The sequence below is a fragment of the Hippocampus bargibanti genome, linkage group LG09, assembly GCF_051943395.1.
Source record: "Hippocampus bargibanti isolate YZ-2025 linkage group LG09, ASM5194339v1, whole genome shotgun sequence".
NCBI classification, from domain to species: Eukaryota; Metazoa; Chordata; class Actinopteri; order Syngnathiformes; family Syngnathidae; genus Hippocampus; species Hippocampus bargibanti.
Window position 1 is genome coordinate 21,293,907 of NC_142742.1, and position 25,332 is coordinate 21,319,238.

General features: G+C 43.1%; 1 protein-coding gene across 3 annotated transcripts in view; it reads left to right on the forward strand.

Moving 5' to 3' along the window:
* LOC148893958 (CAP-Gly domain-containing linker protein 4) overlaps window positions 1-25,332 on the forward strand; it is a 73,197-nt gene that overhangs the window by 40,564 nt on the left and 7,301 nt on the right. For all 3 annotated transcript variants that reach the window (XM_089004478.1, XM_089004480.1, XM_089004481.1), the window contains 5 exons: window positions 13,438-13,632; window positions 13,724-13,855; window positions 17,770-17,893; window positions 23,408-23,475; window positions 23,569-23,647. In XM_089004478.1, coding sequence (XP_088860604.1) covers window positions 13,438-13,632; window positions 13,724-13,855; window positions 17,770-17,893; window positions 23,408-23,475; window positions 23,569-23,647 — 598 coding nt within the window. The remainder of the gene's footprint in view (window positions 1-13,437; window positions 13,633-13,723; window positions 13,856-17,769; window positions 17,894-23,407; window positions 23,476-23,568; window positions 23,648-25,332) is intronic.

Genomic DNA, 25,332 nt, shown 5'->3' on the forward strand with positions numbered 1-25,332 from the left:
AATAAAGAGAACCATCAAACTCTTTACCCCCGCCTCCTGCCCGAAGATGGCTAGGATGTGCTCCAAACCCTCGCGACCCTTGTTTAGATAACGTGGATCGGAAAATGGATGAATGGATGCTCTTTCCAAACGTAACCCAGTTGAATGCTTCCAACGCTGTTTCAAGAATCCAATCCATTTAAATGTCTGTCTCATCCTCCTCGGAATCACAAGTCTCTCTTGCGATTTGATTCAGGGTTACTAGAATTGATGTACAAGGGCTGTGCGATCCCCTCACCTTGCTGGACTGTCTTCTCATTTGTGTACATGTGTTACAGGTGTGATAAGTGACATCATACCGGTAGGAATGCATGGCTTCCTGCTTTTCTCCAGTGATCTAGTTGTAACTTTTCCCATCCTGTCTTATTTTCTGTCTTCATTGTCCCATCTTGACTGGAGCACTGCCCATCCAGTGCGCTTTTTAATCTGTCTCGTATATAATGTTGTCGTCATCTGCCAGTGAAGGAGTTAAAAAGCGACATGATGTCAACGGCACTAAAAACAAAGGTGAAATTTTTCTACTACTTTTAACTTTTCTATTTATTATTATTATTATTTGGGAGGGGCATTTATTGGAATTGAAGCGGATTTATGTGGGTCAGGAAATGTGAGACAATCTCTTTTGGTCAATGGATGCTACAGCTTTGTGTTTGCTTTCAACATTTAGCTTGTAGTAGACGTGCACATTCTACCATGACGTCCCTGATCCACTGCTGAAAAGGATGCTTTGATCCTCTCCATTTTCATCTACAGTTTGCCTACCAGCCCAGCATCGGTGTGGAGGATGCCATCAACTACCTCCTCCATACGGCGTTGCTGCACCTGGAGAATGCTGGGAGCACGGTGAGGATTAAGCGAGCGGACGTTGAGGAGGCCGAAGTTGACGCTGGTGGCGTCCCCACGACGAGGCGCATTAGCCGACCTAGCCAGGCCGGCTAACATACGGTGGTCGATCGTGCGGCTACTCCCTCTGCGCGGCTGGCGGACGGATGACCACAGGGAGGTGATATCCTTGGAGCCATCGAGGTGAAAGCCGTGACGTGATCCGCGGTGGATATACCTCCGTGAAGGGCGACGAGCGATTTCCGGAAACCGGAGAATCGCCGGTGGCACGCTCGTCCATCGGGAGCGGAACTTCAGCAGCTCCGCCGCCGAGTACTGTAGCCGCCCAACAGGTCGATGGAGAAGCGCCATGATATTCACCAGTAACACCCAGAGGGAGGCAGCGGCCAGGTAGTCCTCGACAGCGGGAACAGGTGGGTGGAGGTGATAACGCGGCTTCGTCAGTGATCCGGATAAGCGACCGGAATCATGAGATGGATCGATAGCCAACGTTCGTTTGGTGACTGTCTGGTAATTCCAGAGGTTCGTGAACCATAAAAAAGCTAAAAAGATGTTTAAAAGGCTAAAAGAAGGTAAAAAACAGGTAAAAAACATTACGCGGGAAAGCAGCGTCCGCTCGTCCCGGAAGTGAATGTATACACAACAATAAAGTAATCGATCAATTAAAATTAAGAACAAATCAGAGTCAATCTAAGTCAAATGCCAAAGAGTACAAGTGAGTTTTAAGGCGATTTTTAAAGGTGGGTAGCGAGGGGGCTTGCTGAATGTTCCGTGGGAGGTCATTCCAGAGAGAGGAACCAGCAACGGAAAAGGCTTGATCCCCTCTGAGCGTCCATTTAGTTCTTGGTACTTCTAATAATGTCGTGTCAGCAGACCTGAGCAGGTGTGTGTAGGGGCAGATGAGCTAGGAGAGGTAAGGTGGCACAAGGTAATTTAAGATAATAAACAAAATACAGGTAATAGGATCTTGAAAAGAACTCAAAAACGTATAGAGGGCCAATGAAGGGAGCCAGTGCTGACAATTACAAAAAAATAACATAAATTCCCTATAATGCTTTTCATTTGATCCCGGCCTTCTTGTGTGGAATTTGCATGTTCGCCTCGTGCCTTCATTGGGTTTCTCCAGGTACTGCGATTTTCTCCCACATTCCAAAAATATGGAAGGCAGGCTGATTGAACACTCAAATTCTCATCAGTGTTAATGTGAGAGTGCATGGTTGTTTGTGTGCCCTGGGATTGGCTGGCATTTGGTTCAGGGTACCCCTGTGGCGTCACACGCGTGTATGATTTTGAAGTGCGCCTTCCAACCCTTTCATGTCTTTCAATTGCTTGATCTCCTTGATGTGCGTCTCACCCTGACGCACAGCACACGCTTGAAAATTGTATAAAAGGAGCTGTCGCGGGACAGAGAGATTGGGCGAACCACGGGGCAGAATCATCTCAAACTCATCTCGGACTCACAGACTCAAAGAGACTTGAAAAGACCCGCTCAGGCGCCCGGCCCACGCCGGGCGTCGGACGGACATCACGGCACGACTTGCTCGACTCCACGCCGCGATCAAGCTCTGCGCGTCACCTGCCTGGGAGATCTGACAACGAACCTACTTACAAATAAAGAGAACCATCAAACTCTTTACCCCCGCCTCCTGCCCGAAGATGGCTAGGATGTGCTCCAAACCCTCGCGACCCTTGTTTAGATAACGTGGATCGGAAAATGGATGAATGGATGCTCTTTCCAAACGTAACCCAGTTGAATGCTTCCAACGCTGTTTCAAGAATCCAATCCATTTAAATGTCTGTCTCATCCTCCTCGGAATCACAAGTCTCTCTTGCGATTTGATTCAGGGTTACTAGAATTGATGTACAAGGGCTGTGCGATCCCCTCACCTTGCTGGACTGTCTTCTCATTTGTGTACATGTGTTACAGGTGTGATAAGTGACATCATACCGGTAGGAATGCATGGCTTCCTGCTTTTCTCCAGTGATCTAGTTGTAACTTTTCCCATCCTGTCTTATTTTCTGTCTTCATTGTCCCATCTTGACTGGAGCACTGCCCATCCAGTGCGCTTTTTAATCTGTCTCGTATATAATGTTGTCGTCATCTGCCAGTGAAGGAGTTAAAAATTTTTCTACTACTTTTAACTTTTCTATTTATTATTATTATTATTTGGGAGGGGCATTTATTGGAATTGAAGCGGATTTATGTGGGTCAGGAAATGTGAGACAATCTCTTTTGGTCAATGGATGCTACAGCTTTGTGTTTGCTTTCAACATTTAGCTTGTAGTAGACGTGCACATTCTACCATGACGTCCCTGATCCACTGCTGAAAAGGATGCTTTGATCCTCTCCATTTTCATCTACAGTTTGCCTACCAGCCCAGCATCGGTGTGGAGGATGCCATCAACTACCTCCTCCATACGGCGTTGCTGCACCTGGAGAATGCTGGGAGCACGGTGAGGATCACGTTCTTCGATTTCTCCTGTGCCTTCAACACCATCCAGCCAAATCTACTGGAGGACAAGCTGCAGCATGCCGGAGTCGACCATCACCTCACATCCTGGATTACAGATTACCTCACAAACAGGCCACAGTACGTGAGGGTAAAGAACTGTGAGTCGGGCAGGGTTCTCTGCAGCACCGGAGCGCCGCAGGGAACAGTCCTGGCTCCATTCCTCTTCACCCTCTACACCTCGGACTTCAACTACAACACCCCAACCTGCCACCTTCAGAAGTTCTCTGACGACTCAGCTATTGTCGGCCTCATTACAGAGGGAGACGATAGGGAGTACAGGGGACTGACAAAGGACTTTGTGGACTGGTGCCAGCAGAATCACCTCCAGATCAACACGGGGAAAACCAAGGAGCTGGTGGTGGACTTAAAGAGTTTGATGGTTCTCTTTATTTGTAAGTAGGTTCGTTGTCAGATCTCCCAGGCAGGTGACGCGCAGAGCTTGATCGTGGCGTGGAGTTGAGCAAGTCGTGCCGAGATGTCCGTCCGACGCCCGGCGAAAGCCGGGCGTGAGTCCGAGATGATTCTGCCCCATCTCTCTGTCCCGCGACAGCTCTTTTTATACAATTTGCAAGCGTGTGCTATGCGTCAGGGTGATACGCACATCAAGGAGATCAAGGAATTGAAAGACATGAAAGTGTTGAAAAGCGCACTTCAAAATCATACACGCGTGTGACGCAACAGACTTCTGCAGGAAACAATCCTCACCTGCACCATTGAACATCCAGGGTTCGGACATTGAGAGGGTGACCTCCTACAAGTACCTGGGTGTTACTCTCAACAATAAACTGGACTGGTCAACAAACACGGATGCCCTAATCAAAAAGGGACAGAGTCGCCTCTTCCTACTCAGGAAACTGAGGTCTTTTGGAGTTCAGGGGTCACTACTAAAGACTTTCTATGACTCTGTGGTGGCATCAGCCATCCACTGTGGCATTGTCTGCTGGTCAGGCGGCATCACCACCCGGGACAGAAAAAGACTGGAGCGCCTTGTCAAGCGGGCCAGTTCTGTCGTGGGCTGCTCGCTGGACTCTCTGGAGGAGGTGGGCAACAGACGGACGCTAGCTAAACTAAAAGCTATGATGGACAGCCCCTCCCACCCCCTCCTGCCCACCCTGACAGCACTGGGTAGCTCCTTTAGCCAGAGACTATTACACCCGCGCTGCAAGAAGGAGCGGTACCGCCGCTCGTTCCTACCGACTGCTGTCAGGCTTCACAATTCTCAATGATCACATGTGAAAAAAAAGAGAAAAAAAACTGGACACTTGTAAATATGGGTTGTTGCAATATATCAAAATGCATTTCTTGATTCTGCACTATGTACAGTTTTTTTTTATGGAACGGTTTTGCACATTACATCTGCACAGTATACAGTTGACACTTTATTTTGTTATGCTTAGAATATCTTGTTTTCTATCCTTTCACCCCCACCCCAACCCCATCCCTTTTCAATTGCTGCTGTGGACTGCAAATTTCCCCATTGTGGGACGAATAAAGGTATTCTGATTCTGATTCTGATTCTGAACTGCTTCATGTCACAAAGATGGTACCGCATGTGCTGAAGAATGAATGACTCTGTGTCTTTGTGTTGTCATATTATTTGTTATTTAGTTTTATTTTATTGTATTTTTTTACTTCAAGATGGCGCCGCAAGAGTGGCTGCCTATCCAGCAGCTCCTGTATTTTGTTTTTCTTCTTCTTTCTTTCCTTTCCTCTTCAGAATTTTGCTGCTGTGTTACTTCCGGTTAGAGTGAACGCTGGCGTGAATGACTGCCAGAAAAAAAAAAAAAAGTTCTTATCCCATAACTCTAAAGTGTCCTTGTTAGTTTTGAAAGGCGCTTAGAAATTAAACGTATTATTATTATTGTGTAGTGTCTCTCTGTCTCCTCTCAAAATGTGCCCTGCCCAATATCAGGCTGTTCCCCTGCATAAGATAAATGATGTAGATAAGTTAATATTGCTCAGCATTGAAAAGGAAGGTTGACAGAGATAATGCATGAATTAAATTCCTTTCTTTACCAACATCGGCCTGTAACAGTCCAGTGACCTTAAAGTATAGTTGAAACTTGTCGCAGTGGATTTTTGTAGTTTGTGGGTCCTCCGGGGTTTACTGATTTATTGTACAGGGGTAATATTCAGAGGTTTTGGTGGCTGATTGATCTTTACGTGACTGGAATTGCGGGCCTGAGTGTAGCCAATGGAAAACTGTGATTGATAGTCCAATTAAGTAGAGTTTAATAACCGGGGCATAGACAGGCTGAATCGTCTATGTGACAATTCATCACGAGGTGTGAGTGTGTATGTATGTGCGTTGGGCAAGAAACGTGAGGTTGTGCATGTCAGCACCCTAGTACTCCCCAGGAACCAGACTAATTTATGAGCAAACTTTCTCAGCGCTTTTGTTAGACATTTATAGTCAAGGCTTTTTGTGACTTACCATCTTAACAATGTAGCTAGTTTGGTATTGGGTCATTCTGAAAGACTCGTCTTCAAATCCCCAAACGATTTTAGGCCATTGCTCTGTCAGCTATAGTTCAGGATTTGACGGATGCCGTGGACATAACCAAAAACAGGAACAACTAAATCCTGTGTTGCAGATTGCCTCATGCAGTGCTTGCAAGGCATGAAAATACAGAAGGTCCCTGAACGCTAAATGTCAAGCGGCAAGAAATGTTTTGTATTCACATCCTGGATTACAGATTACCTCACAAACAGGCCACAGTACGTGAGGGTAAAGAACTGTGAGTCGGGCAGGGTTCTCTGCAGCACCGGAGCGCCGCAGGGAACAGTCCTGGCTCCATTCCTCTTCACCCTCTACACCTCGGACTTCAACTACAACACCCCAACCTGCCACCTTCAGAAGTTCTCTGACGACTCAGCTATTGTCGGCCTCATTACAGAGGGAGACGATAGGGAGTACAGGGGACTGACAAAGGACTTTGTGGACTGGTGCCAGCAGAATCACCTCCAGATCAACACGGGGAAAACCAAGGAGCTGGTGGTGGACTTAAAGAGTTTGATGGTTCTCTTTATTTGTAAGTAGGTTCGTTGTCAGATCTCCCAGGCAGGTGACGCGCAGAGCTTGATCGTGGCGTGGAGTTGAGCAAGTCGTGCCGAGATGTCCGTCCGACGCCCGGCGAATAGCCGGGCGTGAGTCCGAGATGATTCTGCCCCATCTCTCTGTCCCGCGACAGCTCTTTTTATACAATTTGCAAGCGTGTGCTATGCGTCAGGGTGATACGCACATCAAGGAGATCAAGGAATTGAAAGACATGAAAGTGTTGAAAAGCGCACTTCAAAATCATACACGCGTGTGACGCAACAGACTTCTGCAGGAAACAATCCTCACCTGCACCATTGAACATCCAGGGTTCGGACATTGAGAGGGTGACCTCCTACAAGTACCTGGGTGTTACTCTCAACAATAAACTGGACTGGTCAACAAACACGGATGCCCTAATCAAAAAGGGACAGAGTCGCCTCTTCCTACTCAGGAAACTGAGGTCTTTTGGAGTTCAGGGGTCACTACTAAAGACTTTCTATGACTCTGTGGTGGCATCAGCCATCCACTGTGGCATTGTCTGCTGGTCAGGCGGCATCACCACCCGGGACAGAAAAAGACTGGAGCGCCTTGTCAAGCGGGCCAGTTCTGTCGTGGGCTGCTCGCTGGACTCTCTGGAGGAGGTGGGCAACAGACGGACGCTAGCTAAACTAAAAGCTATGATGGACAGCCCCTCCCACCCCCTCCTGCCCACCCTGACAGCACTGGGTAGCTCCTTTAGCCAGAGACTATTACACCCGCGCTGCAAGAAGGAGCGGTACCGCCGCTCGTTCCTACCGACTGCTGTCAGGCTTCACAATTCTCAATGATCACATGTGAAAAAAAAGAGAAAAAAAACTGGACACTTGTAAATATGGGTTGTTGCAATATATCAAAATGCATTTCTTGATTCTGCACTATGTACAGTTTTTTTTTATGGAACGGTTTTGCACATTACATCTGCACAGTATACAGTTGACACTTTATTTTGTTATGCTTAGAATATCTTGTTTTCTATCCTTTCACCCCCACCCCAACCCCATCCCTTTTCAATTGCTGCTGTGGACTGCAAATTTCCCCATTGTGGGACGAATAAAGGTATTCTGATTCTGATTCTGATTCTGAACTGCTTCATGTCACAAAGATGGTACCGCATGTGCTGAAGAATGAATGACTCTGTGTCTTTGTGTTGTCATATTATTTGTTATTTAGTTTTATTTTATTGTATTTTTTTACTTCAAGATGGCGCCGCAAGAGTGGCTGCCTATCCAGCAGCTCCTGTATTTTGTTTTTCTTCTTCTTTCTTTCCTTTCCTCTTCAGAATTTTGCTGCTGTGTTACTTCCGGTTAGAGTGAACGCTGGCGTGAATGACTGCCAGAAAAAAAAAAAAAAGTTCTTATCCCATAACTCTAAAGTGTCCTTGTTAGTTTTGAAAGGCGCTTAGAAATTAAACGTATTATTATTATTGTGTAGTGTCTCTCTGTCTCCTCTCAAAATGTGCCCTGCCCAATATCAGGCTGTTCCCCTGCATAAGATAAATGATGTAGATAAGTTAATATTGCTCAGCATTGAAAAGGAAGGTTGACAGAGATAATGCATGAATTAAATCCCTTTCTTTACCAACATCGGCCTGTAACAGTCCAGTGACCTTAAAGTATAGTTGAAACTTGTCGCAGTGGATTTTTGTAGTTTGTGGGTCCTCCGGGGTTTACTGATTTATTGTACAGGCGTAATATTCAGAGGTTTTGGTGGCTGATTGATCTTTACGTGACTGGAATTGCGGGCCTGAGTGTAGCCAATGGAAAACTGTGATTGATAGTCCAATTAAGTAGAGTTTAATAACCGGGGCATAGACAGGCTGAATCGTCTATGTGACAATTCATCACGAGGTGTGAGTGTGTATGTATGTGCGTTGGGCAAGAAACGTGAGGTTGTGCATGTCAGCACCCTAGTACTCCCCAGGAACCAGACTAATTTATGAGCAAACTTTCTCAGCGCTTTTGTTAGACATTTATAGTCAAGGCTTTTTGTGACTTACCATCTTAACAATGTAGCTAGTTTGGTATTGGGTCATTCTGAAAGACTCGTCTTCAAATCCCCAAACGATTTTAGGCCATTGCTCTGTCAGCTATAGTTCAGGATTTGACGGATGCCGTGGACATAACCAAAAACAGGAACAACTAAATCCTGTGTTGCAGATTGCCTCATGCAGTGCTTGCAAGGCATGAAAATACAGAAGGTCCCTGAACGCTAAATGTCAAGCGGCAAGAAATGTTTTGTATTCACAGATATTTCTAATCCAAAGGAAAGGCACATCTCTGATGCTGGCCATGAACAAAAATCATGTTCATAGCATAACTTCAACTTGCCTTTGTTCCATGTCGACTGTTTTTTCATGGGACCAGTCATGAGAAAGGATTGTGGATGAATTAATCAATTCTGCACTTTAAACCTGGTGCCATAGTTCACATTAATTGGGCCACAGTGTTTTATTTGCAGCGCGCTACAATTCTTCCAACTGATTAATTCTGGTATTGTTTTTAATATCATATGCAAGATAATGAATGCAGATAAATAAATGAATTGACCATATTCCATATTTCAAACAAAGACACAAGATTAGATTTCAGATACAGTGAGACCTCAACTTCCAAACACCTCAATTTACAAACTTTTTGTCTTACAAACGTCAAATTTATGAAAATTAAACCTTATAATAAGCACTATTTTCATAATACACACCCACCACGGCTGGCGGAGTGATCTTCGGCGGAAGCACGCGACCGAACAGCACCAGAGGTTAAGTTACCAACAGTCCTTATGGAAGGTGACTCTCCTTCCATAAGCCATCAACGACCATCAAGACGGTAAATAAAACTTTATTTTACAGCACAGTTTATTTCTTTAATTACAGTTGTCATGTAATGCGCCTGTCTTTCCAAACAGCAATTCCCTTTGACCTTCGACCTCCAACGCCATTCCATCAAGCCATAAATGACCATCACAAATGTAAATAAAGTGACGTTATAATACAATGCAGTGTATTTCTTTCATTACAATACAATAGCACATTTATTATACATAGAATAAGGTATATTGTGTGTAGTTTTAAGGCTTATTTAGTTGAAAAGTATATTTTATGGAAACGGAACAGATTATTCCCATTTTAATGGTTTCCTATGGGAATTTTTTTTTGAGATACACACTTTTCGCGTGACACACTCTGTCTGGGAACCAATTAAGTTCTTAAGTTGAGGTCTCACTGTATTTCCAAAAAATGACAAGAAGAGCATACAAAATGGTTGACCCTCTTTTCTTTCAGTGGAACCAAAGGACACCAGAAGTTGATATCAGGATGATCAAAAGTTGACCTTAATCACAGCTATCACAGTTAAGGACCGGGGGTCTAGATCCGGCCTGCCACATCATTTTAAAAACCAAAATTTAAAATTGTCATTTGTAATTCATAATAACAGTATTGCACGCATTTTCTCATTTCCAAACCCATTATTACATGAAGACAAACAATGTTGAAACAGGCCATTATTCTTGACTTCTGATTTCAAAACTAAGTATCCATCAATTTGTTGTGTGCTGTTTCTGTAATGCATACGTGGAGATGATTGCATTGGATTGGATTGGATTGGATTTGCCTTTATTATTCTCGCAGTAGAGAAATTTACATTTCACAGCAGCAAAGTTATGAAAGAAATGAAAGTAGAAAAGCAAAACACAGGAGCTGCTGGAAAGGCAGCCACTCTCGCGGCGCCGTCTTGAAGTCAAAAGAACAAAAAAAACTAAATAACAAATAACATGACAACACAAAGACACTGAAAGACATTCATTCTTAAGCACTTTCTGTACCCTCTTTGTTACATAAAGCAGTTCCAGATGAAAGAGGAGAGGATCAAAGCGTCTCTTCGCCAGTGGATCAGGGACATCATGGTGGAATGTGCACGTCGACTACAAGCTAAATGTTGAAAGAAAACACGCAGCTGTAGCATCCATTGACGAAAAGAGATTGTCTCACATCTCCTGTCCCACATAAATCAGCTTCAATTCCATCCCGCGACAGTTCCATATACGCATCAGCGCTCTGCGCTGACGCTCCTTCCTTCTTATTGCGGGTTCCTCAAGCCATTTATCCATCCAGCCGCAGACTGTCCAACAGCACCGACCTTCCACTGAACAAAGCGGGGCTGTGAAGATGCTGCCCATTACAGACGCAAAAAAAGCACAATGGCCCCTGTGGTGTCCAGCGATGACAGTCGAATGGCAGCGACATTCCTCCCATTCAAAAACAGTACATGCTGCCGAGAAGGCGCAACCGCTCAGCACAGTCTCCTCCTTGATGAATGTCGTGGTCAAAAATGCTGAAAAACAATCCGTTTCCGTTCCACACGACGCACAAGAACACAAAGTGACAAAAGAAAACACAAAAACAACAAAAAGCAAGGACCATCACAAATGTAAATAAAGTGACGTTATAATACAATGCAGTGTATTTCTTTCATTACAATACAATAGCACATTTATTATACATAGAATAAGGTATATTGTGTGTAGTTTTAAGGCTTATTTAGTTGAAAAGTATATTTTATGGAAACGGAACAGATTATTCCCATTTTAATGGTTTCCTATGGGAATTTTTTTTGGAGATACACACTTTTCGCGTGACACACTCTGTCTGGGAACCAATTAAGTTCTTAAGTTGAGGTCTCACTGTATTTCCAAAAAATGACAAGAAGAGCATACAAAATGGTTGACCCTCTTTTCTTTCAGTGGAACCAAAGGACACCAGAAGTTGATATCAGGATGATCAAAAGTTGACCTTAATCACAGCTATCACAGTTAAGGACCGGGGGTCTAGATCCGGCCTGCCACATCATTTTAAAAACCAAAATTTAAAATTGTCATTTGTAATTCATAATAACAGTATTGCACGCATTTTCTCATTTCCAAACCCATTATTACATGAAGACAAACAATGTTGAAACAGGCCATTATTCTTGACTTCTGATTTCAAAACTAAGTATCCATCAATTTGTTGTGTGCTGTTTCTGTAATGCATACGTGGAGATGATTGCATTGGATTGGATTGGATTGGATTGGATTTGCCTTTATTATTCTCGCAGTGGAGAAATTTACATTTCACAGCAGCAAAGTTATGAAAGAAATGAAAGTAGAAAAGCAAAACACAGGAGCTGCTGGAAAGGCAGCCACTCTCGTGGCGCCGTCTTGAAGTCAAAAGAACAAAAAAAAAACTAAATAACAAATAACATGACAACACAAAGACACTGAAAGACATTCATTCTTAAGCACTTTCTGTACCCTCTTTGTTACATAAAGCAGTTCCAGATGAAAGAGGAGAGGATCAAAGCGTCTCTTCGCCAGTGGATCAGGGACATCATGGTGGAATGTGCACGTCGACTACAAGCTAAATGTTGAAAGAAAACACGCAGCTGTAGCATCCATTGACGAAAAGAGATTGTCTCACATCTCCTGTCCCACATAAATCAGCTTCAATTCCATCCCGCGACAGTTCCATATACGCATCAGCGCTCTGCGCTGACGCTCCTTCCTTCTTATTGCGGGTTCCTCAAGCCATTTATCCATCCAGCCGCAGACTGTCCAACAGCACCGACCTTCCACTGAACAAAGCGGGGCTGTGAAGATGCTGCCCATTACAGACGCAAAAAAAGCACAATGGCCCCTGTGGTGTCCAGCGATGACAGTCGAATGGCAGCGACATTCCTCCCATTCAAAAACAGTACATGCTGCCGAGAAGGCGCAACCGCTCAGCACAGTCTCCTCCTTGATGAATGTCGTGGTCAAAAATGCTGAAAAACAATCCGTTTCCGTTCCACACGACGCACAAGAACACAAAGTGACAAAAGAAAACACAAAAACAACAAAAAGCAAGGCTCGGGCGCCATCTTGGACTCCTTTACTCAACACAACATTCACCGTCATAACTGCACTCTAAGGGAAACCGCAGCTACAATATGGCCTAAGACAAAAATGATTTGGAAGACCCCTGACATGACTCATGTCAGTAACTATAGTCCAGCGATCTCCATATAAATGCACATGCTCTGTGACACTCTTAAAGGTCCATTAATGAATATTTAAAATATTTGTTTGAAGCCCCAAAAAGGTTCATGTGATGCTCATACAATGATACCTCAGCTTACAAACGCTTTAGCCAACAAACTTTTCCCCTCACGAACATTCAATTCGCGAGCATATAGTCTCGGCTGACGAACTAGTTTTCGGCGGAAGAGCCAAACCACACGGAGCGCCACAGTGGCTGGCAGACTACTTTTCGTCACCCGTTTTCTTTAAGTGTGGATGTGGTTTGTTATCAAGGATACTTTTGCTATTATGGGACAGAAAAAGACCCCACCACAGGCTAGCGTTAAGCCGAAAAGGACACAAAAGAAGAACTTCTGTTGATTTGGATTAATAAAAAGCTAGCAGGCGACAGTGTAGGTCAGGGTATCATCGCAGAGAAAGCATGGCAACTTCACTCGGATATCATCAAGGGGCAACCTGGAAGTTCATCATTGATTGACAACTACCATCACAAAGGTACATAAAATGACTTTATTATACTGTACAGATTATTTATTTAATTACAATACAATAGCACATTTATTATACATAAATATAGGGTATATTTTGTGTAGTTTTAAGGCTTATTTAGTAGAAAATTATGTTTTATGGGGACCTGGGAACGGATTATTCTCATTTTAATTGTTTCTTATGGGAAAGAAATGTTTGGAAAACAAACTTTTCACCTTACACAATTACGTTCGGAAGCTGAGTTATCACTGTACTTAGATACCCATACAGACATGGATGAATGGTGCCATTAAGAAGGAAGTAATGTTTTTGTCTTGGAGACAGCAAAATGGGACGCAGTGCTGACAATTTCATCGAATGGTCGGCATTTAGGAGCTATGAGAAAATACATTGACATTTTTGTTGTTGATTGGATCACAGGTGGTCTCGCCCATTCACTCTCCTCTTCGTCTTCCTCACTGGAATCTCGTCATGGATGGCGTCCTCGACTTCATCCGCGTCACAGGCAACGTCTTACTGCAAGACAACAATGGGAAAATATTTCTCGAAGTCCATGGGCCACACCTTCTCTTGGCCTCAATCCCTCTTCTGGCATAGCTGCAAATGCTACAACTGGTCGGAATTATTTCATCACATCACAACAGAGCGAATCTAAAAGCTATTGCTATATATCTGACAAGAAGCTTTTTGATCATTTCCTTGCCAGGCTATCAAAGTCAAACTCAGTCAGCGAGCAGCTCTGTGCATGGTCCTGAAATGCGTCTCGGGGATAGGGTGCTGGTTGCTGGCCGGAGAAGTGGTGTCGTCCATTTCCATGGGAAGACGAGCTTTGCTCCAGGTCAGCATTTGACGCACTCACATCTTACAATTCCTGCTGGTATTTGTTGAATTCTTATCAGTGTGAGCATTAATCGATGAGAAGGTTTCTTCAGCCGTCATCTGTACAATTTTGAAGGTTTCGGACGTTTCGCCTCCTATCCAAGAGGCTTCGTCAGCGAACTAAAGTCTGACTGGTCGTATCGGCCCTATTTATATATCCAGTTAGTGAGTGCTCTCCTGATATGTTTTGACTCCTTTTCTCTACCTTCAATGCTAGTTGGTATTAGTTTAGCCCTATGCTGGAGGGTTCTGATAACTCCTAGTTTGTTTTGTAAAGGGTGGTTAGAGTCAAAAAGCAAGTATTGGTCAGTGTGCGTAGCCTTCCTAAAGACTTCTGTTTTTAGCGTTCTGTCCTCTTTTATAATTACTTTACAATCCAAGAAGGCGAGTTGGTTCTCTTTAATGTCCTCACGAGTAAATTTAATGTTGATGTCTACAGAGTTGAGGTGATCTGTGGAGGATTGAATTTCTTGTTTTTTAATTATGACAAAAGTATCGTCCACATATCCAGCATAGGGCTAAACTAATACCAACTAGCATTGAAGGTAGAGAAAAGGAGTCAAAACATATCAGGAGAGCACTCACTAACTACACTCAGTGGTCATTTAACAAATGTCAGAAAGAAAGAATAGGGAATGAAACCAATAATTATCAAGATACAAAAAGGAGAGGAGTAGCAGTACCTTACATTGCAGGAGTTTCTGAAAAAATACAAAGAGTCCTTTGGCAACATAAAATTCCTACTTATTTCAAACCGATAAACACGTTAAGGCAAAAATTAGTGCATCCAAAAGATAGGCTACCAAATGAAAAACAAAGTAATGTATTTTATTCCATACATTGTAAGAATGAAAATTGTAAAGAGCAGTACATTGGGGAGACTCAACAAATTCTCAAAAAAAGACTTTATCAACATAGCAGAGATAATACAAGTGGGCCTCAATCGGCAGTGCATTTTCACCTGAAAGCTAGCAACCACTCATTTGACGACAATGAGGTTAAAATCTTAGCGAAAGAACATAGATGGTTTGAAAGGGGGGTAAAAGAAGCGATTCTTATAAAACAACAAAATCCTTCTTTAAACCCGTCTGGTGGGGTGAGGTTCAATTTGGATCGTTCATACAATAGCCTGCTTAGACAAAACAGGTTAGGCAACATTCGTAATGCTGATGAGGTGATACCGGTGGGAGTGGGGGAAGTAGGCCAGTCGTTAGTGAGGAATGTAGGAACAATCAGTGGGGCCACAGGGAGGGGTCCTCTGCTCCCCTCAACCTGAGAGTAGGGACCTATCATAGCTGTGTCCGCCATGCCTGGACATTAGGGATATATAAATAGGGCCGATACGACCAGTCAGACTTTAGTTCGCTGACGAAGCCTCTTGGATAGGAGGCGAAACGTCCAAAACCTTCAAAATTGCACAGATGACGGCTGAAGAAACCTTCTCATCGATGGACCACTCCTGTACGACTGAGAGTTTACACAGATTGGATTGGATTGGATTGGATTGGATTGGATTTGCCTTTATTAGTCTCACAGTGGAGAAATTTACATTTCACAGCAGCAAAGTGATGAAAGATGTGAGCATTAATGTGACTCTTTGGCCAGGAATTAAAATGTGACCATGACCTTAACAATGTTATGTTAATTATGTATGTTAATGGTATTTGAGTCACAAAACTATGGAATATAGTCAGAGCCCTATCATATAGTTTTCATTTTGATTTACATCGAATTGGACTGAAAATTGGACTGAACACTTTTCTGTGTTCATAATTTTAAAAAGCGCGATTTAATCGTGAGCCCGACATATACTCTATACCCAGGTGCTGGCTTAGGAAAGGTACATACAAAGCAAGAGCTGCACCGATTAGCAAGATGCTACACTCTTGGAAACCATGTCAAATTTGTTGAATGTTAGGAACAAAAACATTGACTCACCCAAAGGATCAGAATCAGACACCAATCCTTTCTTCTTCCTTTCATAACTTTGCTGCTGTGAATTGGGAATTTCTCCATTGTGAGACTAATAAAGGCTTAGTTAAAACACCCTAAATAAAGCATTCAAATGAAATATTCAGGATTCCATCAAATAATTATGTCTGCCCTTTCTAGTTTGTTTATTTTGATTCGTTATGTTCTCTCCAAAGGGATCTCATGAAGAATCCGCAATAGGCAAAACTTGCCTTTGGTAGTTTTTTATTTATTCATCTATTTATTTTTAAGGAAGTCTCCTGAGTTTATTTCCTCTTCTTTTGAAGTCAGAAAAGTCACCAAATATTCCAAGTTAATATGTTTTTCATTGCATATAATTCAGGGATTATTTGAAAATCAATCACTTATATAGAGCCACACAACACAGAGTTTCGGCTGGAATGTGACACATCATACTAAAATGGAGGTCGAAGAAGACAACAGCTTAAACCGAGTGAAACCGAGGAAGATCAAAGTTTAAAGGGGAACCTCTACAACTGTGAATATTTTCTTTTTTGTGCCCCCACATATCTAAACGCAGTCTTCTCATTAATAATGTGGAGTAAGAATCTAACAGGTTAATTAATCTGTGTTCCTTCATGACAGTTAAAGTGTCTCCCTGTAACCTCTGGGAGGACTTCAATCCTTTTTGCAATACTTGTGATCTGTTATTATTTTTATTTATATGCACCGTCTACATATCTTGTTGCATTGTATGTGTTTCAACATAATTTGTTGATGTATGACAATTGCAATATCAAAACTCATATTAGGTACTGAAATGAAATTAGTAAACTTTGTTCAATATTCTGTTTTACTTCAACTTGGAGCGGTAATCAAAACAACATTTAGCTTTCCTTTCAGACTTGGCCATATCAAGTCCACCCCAACCCTCTTACTGGCCCTGACACCAAAATAAAATAATAAGTATATGCAGCTTGCAAAGGGGGCTCAGGTTCAGGTCCCAATGTGCCACTTGCATTTTCTTACTGTAGTACAACTTGCTGCTTAAAACGCAATTTTGGAATGACATCCATTGCCATCATTAAAATAATATTTACAATATTTACGTCGCCACCCATCATCACTTTATATGAACAACCAAGCATTCTCCAAACCTGTCAACCTGTACGTTTTTGCCGTACATAGTACGTTTATTATGCATCTTAAGACGTGCACGACCTACAAGACAATCTGTATGGAAAAACGCAAATGTGTCAATTATGGGTACCATCCGGTGTACACCGACTATCACGAAACGGCAAATCAATCAAGTCAAACGAGTTCGTCGCGGTAGCCTCTATCTCTGTATCGTGTTTTTTTTTTCAAACAAAGCGAGCAGTTTGATGCTACTGTGTGCACGCGTCTGCCGCCTGGGGATTTCCCATTGCATCATTCCGATCACACGTGAATAAAGCGAAAGTCAGGACGATATGAGAGATTGATACAAGTTTCGAAGAAATGTGTGGAATTTTCCTATTGTGTTGCTTGCAAAAAAGATGTGAAACTAGCTGCCTCCGGTTTCTATGATTTAAGATGCATTTTGATACAAAGAGCCACGCCAAAAACGTACAAGTCTGGAAAACATATCGATCATACAACAGAATACAATAGAGAACACTGTAGTAATTAAGCAACACTTGTAATTTCATCATTTATTAAGAACATGTACAGATATAACGATACACATGTACAATATAAAATGTTAGACTACATAAATAAACACGTTTGAAAAAAAAATATGGTGTACGATTATTTTGTATTTTGTAAGGGAAAATACGCCCGTTTGTAAGGGCATGGAGCCGTGGAGGTTGACAGGTATGACTCTGCTAAAAGTATTTGAACATCTGAATTAAGCTGGGTCTTCTTTAAATTCATTTGACACTGCATCTCTCCTTCCAGGCCTTTGGTTGGGCATCGCACTGGACACACCCAGTGGGAAGAACGACGGATCTGTGGGTGGAGTCAGATACTTTAATTGTCCACCAAAACATGGCGTATTTGCTCCTCCTTCGCGTGTTCAACGGTGAGCGGCCATCTGCAAAGTTACATTTGGAATACACCTTTGTTGGATTTAAAAATGTCAGAATACCCTGATGTTGGCTCCAATAATACAACTGATTGATTTATTGACAGTATTATTTGTACTCATGTTGACTTAATGAATTTCCTCTGAGTGGATAAAATAGCTGATTTTGCCCCAACTACTGCATTTAATTTCACAGTCACACAGTCAACAGTGGTGACCCCTTGTCATTAAATATGGATTGCAGATATGGTTTGAAATCTGAAATATAAGGGAAAGCAAAATGACATCCAAGATATTTCTTTCATCTTGACCAATTGGCTGAGCGCACATCTCTGTTTAATCATGCAATTAGCATTTGGAAGCGTCCAGTCACAGAGGTTGTCCTCCGTTTCCCTACATTCACATTCTATTGGATTATTGCATCATTTCCAGCAGCGGTCTTCAACCTTTTTTGCCCAACGGACCGGTTTAATACCAGACAACATTTTCAGGGGACCGGCCTTTCAGGTGTTACAATTAGACACAACAATATACTGTTCTATGATGACCTGCATGAAAACAGTGGTGCACATAGTAATGAACACGAATAATGTCACGAGTAACGTCCTATCTGGCCGCAACACTCTCTGGTCACTATGGTACTGTTTCAACGTGCCTTCAAAATAAGATGCACCGCAAATACATTAAAAAGTACATTAAAAAAATATGACTCACCATCGTCACATGTTATGCAGAGTGGCTTGGGGTGTGGGAATCTCCCATTTAGATAAATCTGAATTTAAAGGACAACCGACGCCTTCCGGACAAGTTGTGTCCATAATCACTTCAAATGAGTTCTACTGAGTGTATTTTACAAAGATTGCATGGCATATAGCTATATTTTACATTTTAAGACTCGCGCTGAATATTCAGGAGGTCTTGTTTTCGAGTTGATGACGATGCCTGACCTGACGTCACGTCTGGAACGCCGCTGGCCGAGAAAGTGACACACAATGCATTTTGGGTACTTTGTTTGGTCTGAAAACTTTGTGTTGATCCGTGTTGATGGCGAAATTAGAAGGAAAACACATAAATAACACGATGGTGAATCCTTTTGTGTTGCACCAAGTATACTATTTCCCAGCAGACAAATCAGCCCATTTCCAACGTAGCAAGGCATCTTGTGCATTTTCTGGGAAGCTACATTGGAGTCCTGACGGCTTGAATTGATACGCAAGTACAGTGAGACCTCAACTTACAAACACCTTAACTTACAAACTTTTCATCTTACAAACGTCAAATTTATGAAAATGAAACCTTATAATAAGCACTATTTTCATAATACACACCCACCACGGCTGGCGGAGTGATCTTCGGCGGAAGCACACGACCGAACAGCACCAGAGGTTAAGTTACCAACAGTCCTTATGGAAGATGACTCTCCTTCCATAAGCCATCAATGACTATCAAGGGTGAGGACTTGTCACCAACTCAAAAACAAGACTTCCGGAATATTCAGCGTGAGTCTTAAAATGTAAAATATAACTATATGCGGTGGAATCTTTGTAAAATACGCTCAGTAGAAGTCATTTGAAGCAGTTTTACAAATTATGGACACAATTTGTCCGGATACGTCGGTTGTCCTTTAAGTCAAACACTGAATGGGGAAGTATAAGACACAGACGCTCTAACAGTCGTAAAATAAATGCATACTTTCTGTAGTACGACGACATATATCCTTGGGTCTTCAGTCAGCCATTACTGAAGCTGCTGGCACATAATTAAATTATATGCCAGCAGCCATTACTTCTTGTTATGCATCGCGTCCTCCTGGAATCTCAAGTGGGAAGAGGGATAGCCTCCCCGCTCACATACTCTACACAGCCAATCCTAAGTGAGCTCGGCGCCTCCTACTTGGAGCGTCAACTGGGAAGAGGGATTTCCTCCCCGCCCACATACTTTACGCAGCGAATTGTAAGCGAGCTCAGCGGATCGGGTCCTGAACTCGTTGGCAACATTTCAGCCTAGCTGGGGGCTGATTGGTCAGCCTTGGTGTCCGTCGCGTAAACACCCAGCCCTTAAAAACCTCCAATGTGTCTGTTTGTGTGCGTGTACGAGAAGCACAGTACACAGCCAATCGCAAACGAGCTCGGCCTGAAAAAGGCGCGCACTACAAAATCTAATTTACAGCATTTCTGTCCGAACATTTTTCAACATACCCACAAAAATGTTCGTACGTACCGTTATTTGTAACTCAAATATTCATAAGTCGGGAGCGTCTGTAACTCCAAACTCATCCTATGGACGGTTTCTTTTGGGTCCTTGTGCTGCCAGTTCATCATCCCATCGGTCTTCAATTAATTTAACCTAATATTAAACTAATATTTCACAGACTTTATCTGTGTCCTCTGTAGTCATTTAGGGTTGTTTAAAAATGTTGTGTAACAACAATTACTGATGCAATGTAATGGCAATAATTATAATTTTTTATATCAACAGTATTTTTTTTCTTCCTTTTGTTTCTTCAAAATAGCATGCCCCACGATGTGGTCGTTGAAAGCTAATGTGCTAATGTTATTGTGAGTGTGGTCTATCTCTTTCAATGGCTACCTGTACTGCACCATCACATGTCCACTTTAAATAATTATCCAGCAAAAATACCAATGGTGACAAATAACTAATGTTGAATAGCCAACACACTTAATAAGCAAGCGATCAAGTTGCTTTGACATGGCTCACAACCCTCAAGGGCAAGATTATATATTTTTTATTTATTTAGTTTTTGCTCACTAGTCACTGTGGACTAGTTATTTCCCAGAGTTAGTAGGTGTATTCCCAATCAATCACTCATTCATCTTCCTGACTGCTTTATCCTCACGAGGGTCGTGGCGGGTGCTGAAGTCTATCCCAGCCGTTTTCGGGCACTAGGCAGGGGACACCCAGAATTGGTTGCTAGCCAATCGCGGGACACACCGAGACAAGCAACCATTCGCTCCCATACTCACACCTAGGGACAATTTAGAGTGTTCAGTCAGTCTGCCATGCAGGTGTTTGGAATGTGGGATGAAACAGGAGGACCTGTTGAAAACCCATGCGGGCCCGAGGAGTACATGCAACCATGAAACACGAGGGGATCTACCCGAGCCAGGTGTCTAAGAGGAAAAACACTGGATTTAATAATAGCACCGATTTGACAGTCCAATTTAAAAATCATTGTCCAATTTCAACCCAAGTTTGAGACTGCTGCCATTAAATAAGAAGCTAGGGGGACCACAATACATGTTTTCTTTAGGTTGGAATTGAAGAAATTCGACAAGATTCATGCTTTGATTTCTAGACAGGTCAAAAGTACTTTTAAGGACAATGTATACCTTTTGTTCAGCCTAACATAGATCTGACTGCATTCAGAATCAGAAAACCTTTATTCGTCCCACAATGGGGACATTTGCAGTCCACAGCAGCAATTTGAATGGGGATGGGATGGGGGGTGATAGGATAGAACAACAAGATATTCTAAGTACAATAAAACTGTCAGCAGACTAAGATGTATACTGTAAATGTGCAAAACCGTTTCATAAAAAAACTGTACATAGTGCAAGTATCAAGAAAGGCATATTGATATGTGTAGCTGTATTGCATCAACCCATATTTACAGTACAAGTGTCTGTTTTTTTTCTTCACATGTGATTATTGAGAATTGAGAAGCCTGACAGCAATCGGTAGGAACGAGCGGCGGTACCTCTCCTTCTTGCAGCGCGGGTGTAACAGTCTCTGGCTGAAGGAGCTACCCAGTGCTGTCAGGGCGGGCAGGAGGCGGTGGGAGGGGCTGTCCATCATAGCTTTTAGGTTAGCAAACGTCCGTCTGTTGCCTACCTCCTCCAGAATGCCCTACAACAAAAGGTGAGAGCAGAATTTAGAGGAACCTAGACTCAAAATCCAGTCACCCAAAAACCCCTCTTGAGCACACCACTTCCCTAGCTTTAGTCTTGATCAAAGGGACCAACAGCCAATATAGAATACAACAGCAGCCAATGAAACACAAGAGCAGTAAAATAGAGAGAAAGGAGATGAGACAACCAGAGTCCAGAAGTGTTATCTAAGCCTCTAACGCAGGGGTGTCAAAGTCATTTTTTGCCGCGGGCCACATTGTAGTTATGGTTTCCTCTCGAGGGCCGTTATGAATTTGGGGAACCCATTAGAATGTTTAAATCACTTCAAATATTACATATAGAGCACACAGCAAATTAATGAATAACTCGTTTTCAAATCTGAAGTCAAGAACAATGACTTTTATTGTGGTTGACATCCAAAAATTTGGCTCAGATTTTAGCAATCATCATGGAATTTAACAAGTTTGATTTGCTTTCGCGGGCCGAAAAAAAATGATGTGGCGGGCCGGATTTTGCCCGCGGGCCTTGACTTTGACACCTGTGCTCTAACGTTATCATTTGGTAGCAGTTTCATGTGTGGCCCTCCTGGCTTCCTCATTTGTACAAATAAAGCAATCTTGTATCTTGTCTAAATTTTCCATTTCTGATGAAACAGAGGCCCTTTTCTTGGCTGACACAATCATGAATTTGTCCCAAATACATTACAGCTATTGAAGCTATTAGATGCATTTCACTTGTATTTACTCAACCGTGCTATCAATCTGCCCAATGGAGTGTGTGTGTCACTCTTGCTGATCGTAATCCAGGATCTCATCTTGGGAAAAAAAAAAAAATCATGCCACTAAGAGCCATCAATGAGTTTGCATACGTCCAATTTGCGGACACATTTTATCATCAACTTTTTAGAGCAGTTGCCTGGAGATGAAGCAATGACTCAATCGGTATATGAAGTGCGAAAGTAGGTGCTAATTCGGGAGAGCCTGGAAAAACTCGTTTTCACTATATATACTGGTTGTCACATGCCAGTTAATTTGCTGGTATTACTTCCAAATCAAGGTAGGGGAAATCTTACTCTGGCACACCAATGATTCACAGACCCTCAGGGACTTTTCAGCAATGCTCTTCTCCACGTTTCTTTATTGATTTCATTACTCCCTCAACATTGTTTCTTTTAATCTCCTATTTACACCTTCAATGAAATAGGAGCTGCTTTAGGCAAGTTTAAACTTTTGTATTTGCCCTCCCTTTTTTCATGTCCTTTTTTGTTTCGTTTCCCCCCTAATTAACCCTAAGGCATATACTTTTTTCCCCCAGCCATACACGTGCTTCTCCGTCTTCAGGGGAATTTCACTTTCTCTCCATCGAGCAATAGGTTTGAACCTCCCCTTTCTTCTCCTGTCAGCAGCTCCAACATGCTATTAGGAAAACAAACAATGTTCCTTTTGCTGCAGGGAGATAAAATAATCCTTTATTACTCTTACAGTGCGGAAATTCATGTCACAGCACTTTTTGCTTCTGTCACAGCGAGCAATCGTCTCAAGTAATCTATTTTTCTTTGAAATTTAAAATGTATACACTGACAGTTACTGAATTACAAGTGACTCCTTATGATACATCTGTTTATTGTTTTGCCCACCTCCAGCATCCACGGATCTGTTGATTGCCTCTCAGAGCTCTCCTCGTCACATCTCAACCATCTATCAATCAGTGGTGAGTGCCGTCCATATTGCAGCCATCGTCTGAAATGTGTCTGCATTCATTGTGTTTTGGCGGAACATACGCATTCTTGTGATTATTATGCAGGGGTGATTCGCCGCAGCTCCAGCACCTCATCTGCCATTGCCCCACCCAAGCAGACGAGCAGGAGAAACTCCGTGACCAGGTGGGTTTTCCGAGATCATGGCCATTATTCTCGAGCATGGGAAAATGGATACTGCAGTTGCGTTCCGTCCTTGGCCTATAATCCACCTTTCATCTCTCCACTTCCCATCCCTGAAACGTTTAATCTATTAGCTCATGTGAAAACCAAATCCTGGACCAGATCATTTAAACAACATTTTACGTGGCCTGTAAAGCAAGCCACTTTATCTTACATACTAAAATCGCTTCCAAAAATATTAATTGTCTTCACATGTAATAACTGAGATAACAAATGTTGGGGGCAGGGGGTCCCAATCAATTTTTTTCAAATATATTTGACAATAGTTGGACAAAGCGTTTTTTACTTCATATTTCATCATCATCAGTTTGTTATGTGAAGAGAAAAATATGATAAGGCAATACATTTAAAGGACAACCAACACCATTTTTTTCTTTTTCCTAACTGACATCAGAAATTTTTTTTATAGCATATAAAATACCCAAAACACGCAGGCTGATATTATTAGTCAAATGCAAAACATCAATAAAAATTGTCACGTTCCAAACGCAACAGTGTTTGGAGGGTGTGTTTGGACTGGAGGGTGGGTGAATGCCCGTTTAAGCAGACGGAACGCGGCGTCGGCCTCTTCCGTCCACCTAAACGGGGTCTTGATGGAGGTGAGTAGAGTGAGGGGGAGGGCCTTCCGGCTGTAATCACGGATGAAGCAGCGGTAGAAATTGGCGAAGCCCAGGATTGTTTGCGGGAGTTGTGTGTGGGCGATTCTACCACCGCTTCGGTCTTGGCGGGGTCAGCCCGGATCTGCCCCCGCTCCACGATGAAGCCCAGGAAGGATAGGGACGAGGTGTGGAACTCAGCCTTGATAAGAGTCGGTTCTGCAGCAGCCAGCCTGACGTGCTGGCGATGTGCCTCGAGGGATTCTGAAAAAATTAAAATATCATCCAAGTATATGAAACAGAAAACATTCATAAAATCCCTCAAAACATCATTAATAAGATTCTGGAACACTGTGGGTGCATTGGTTAAGCCAAACGGCATCACCAAGTACTCGAAATCTCCCAGTGACGTCTTGAACGCGGTCTTCCACTCGTCCCCCTCCCCAACCCGAATGAGATGGTACGCGCTCCGGAGGTCCAGTCTCGTGAAAACGGTCGCTGCCTGGAGCGACGCGAAGGCAGAGTCGATCAACGGGAGCGGGTATTTATTCTTGATCGTTATTTCGTTAAGTCCACGATCGTCCATGCACGGGCGCAGCGACTTGTCCTTTTTGGCGATAAAGAAAAACCCCGCTCCGAAAGGTGAACGCGATGACCGATTCAGCCCGGCTGCGAGAGAGGAGTCAATGTACTCCCGGAGAGCCTGTTGTTCGGGTTGGGAGATGTGGTACAGCCGAGAGTTGGGGAGTGGTGCGTTAGGCTGGAGATCGATGGCGCAATCGTAGGGATGGTGTGGCGGCAGGGATAGGGCGCTGTCCTTGCTGAACACCTGCCGTAGGTTGTGGTAACAGGGCGGGACCCCCTCTAAGCTAATAACCTCAGGGCGGTGGCTGCGAGATGATAAAAACCCGCCCGCGGCCGACCTGAGGCAGTGCGCGTAGCAGAGGGGGTTCCACCCCTCAATGGTCGGTCCGTCCCACGAAATAGCCGGATTGTGAGTCTCCAGCCAAGGTAAGCCGAGGACGATCGGGA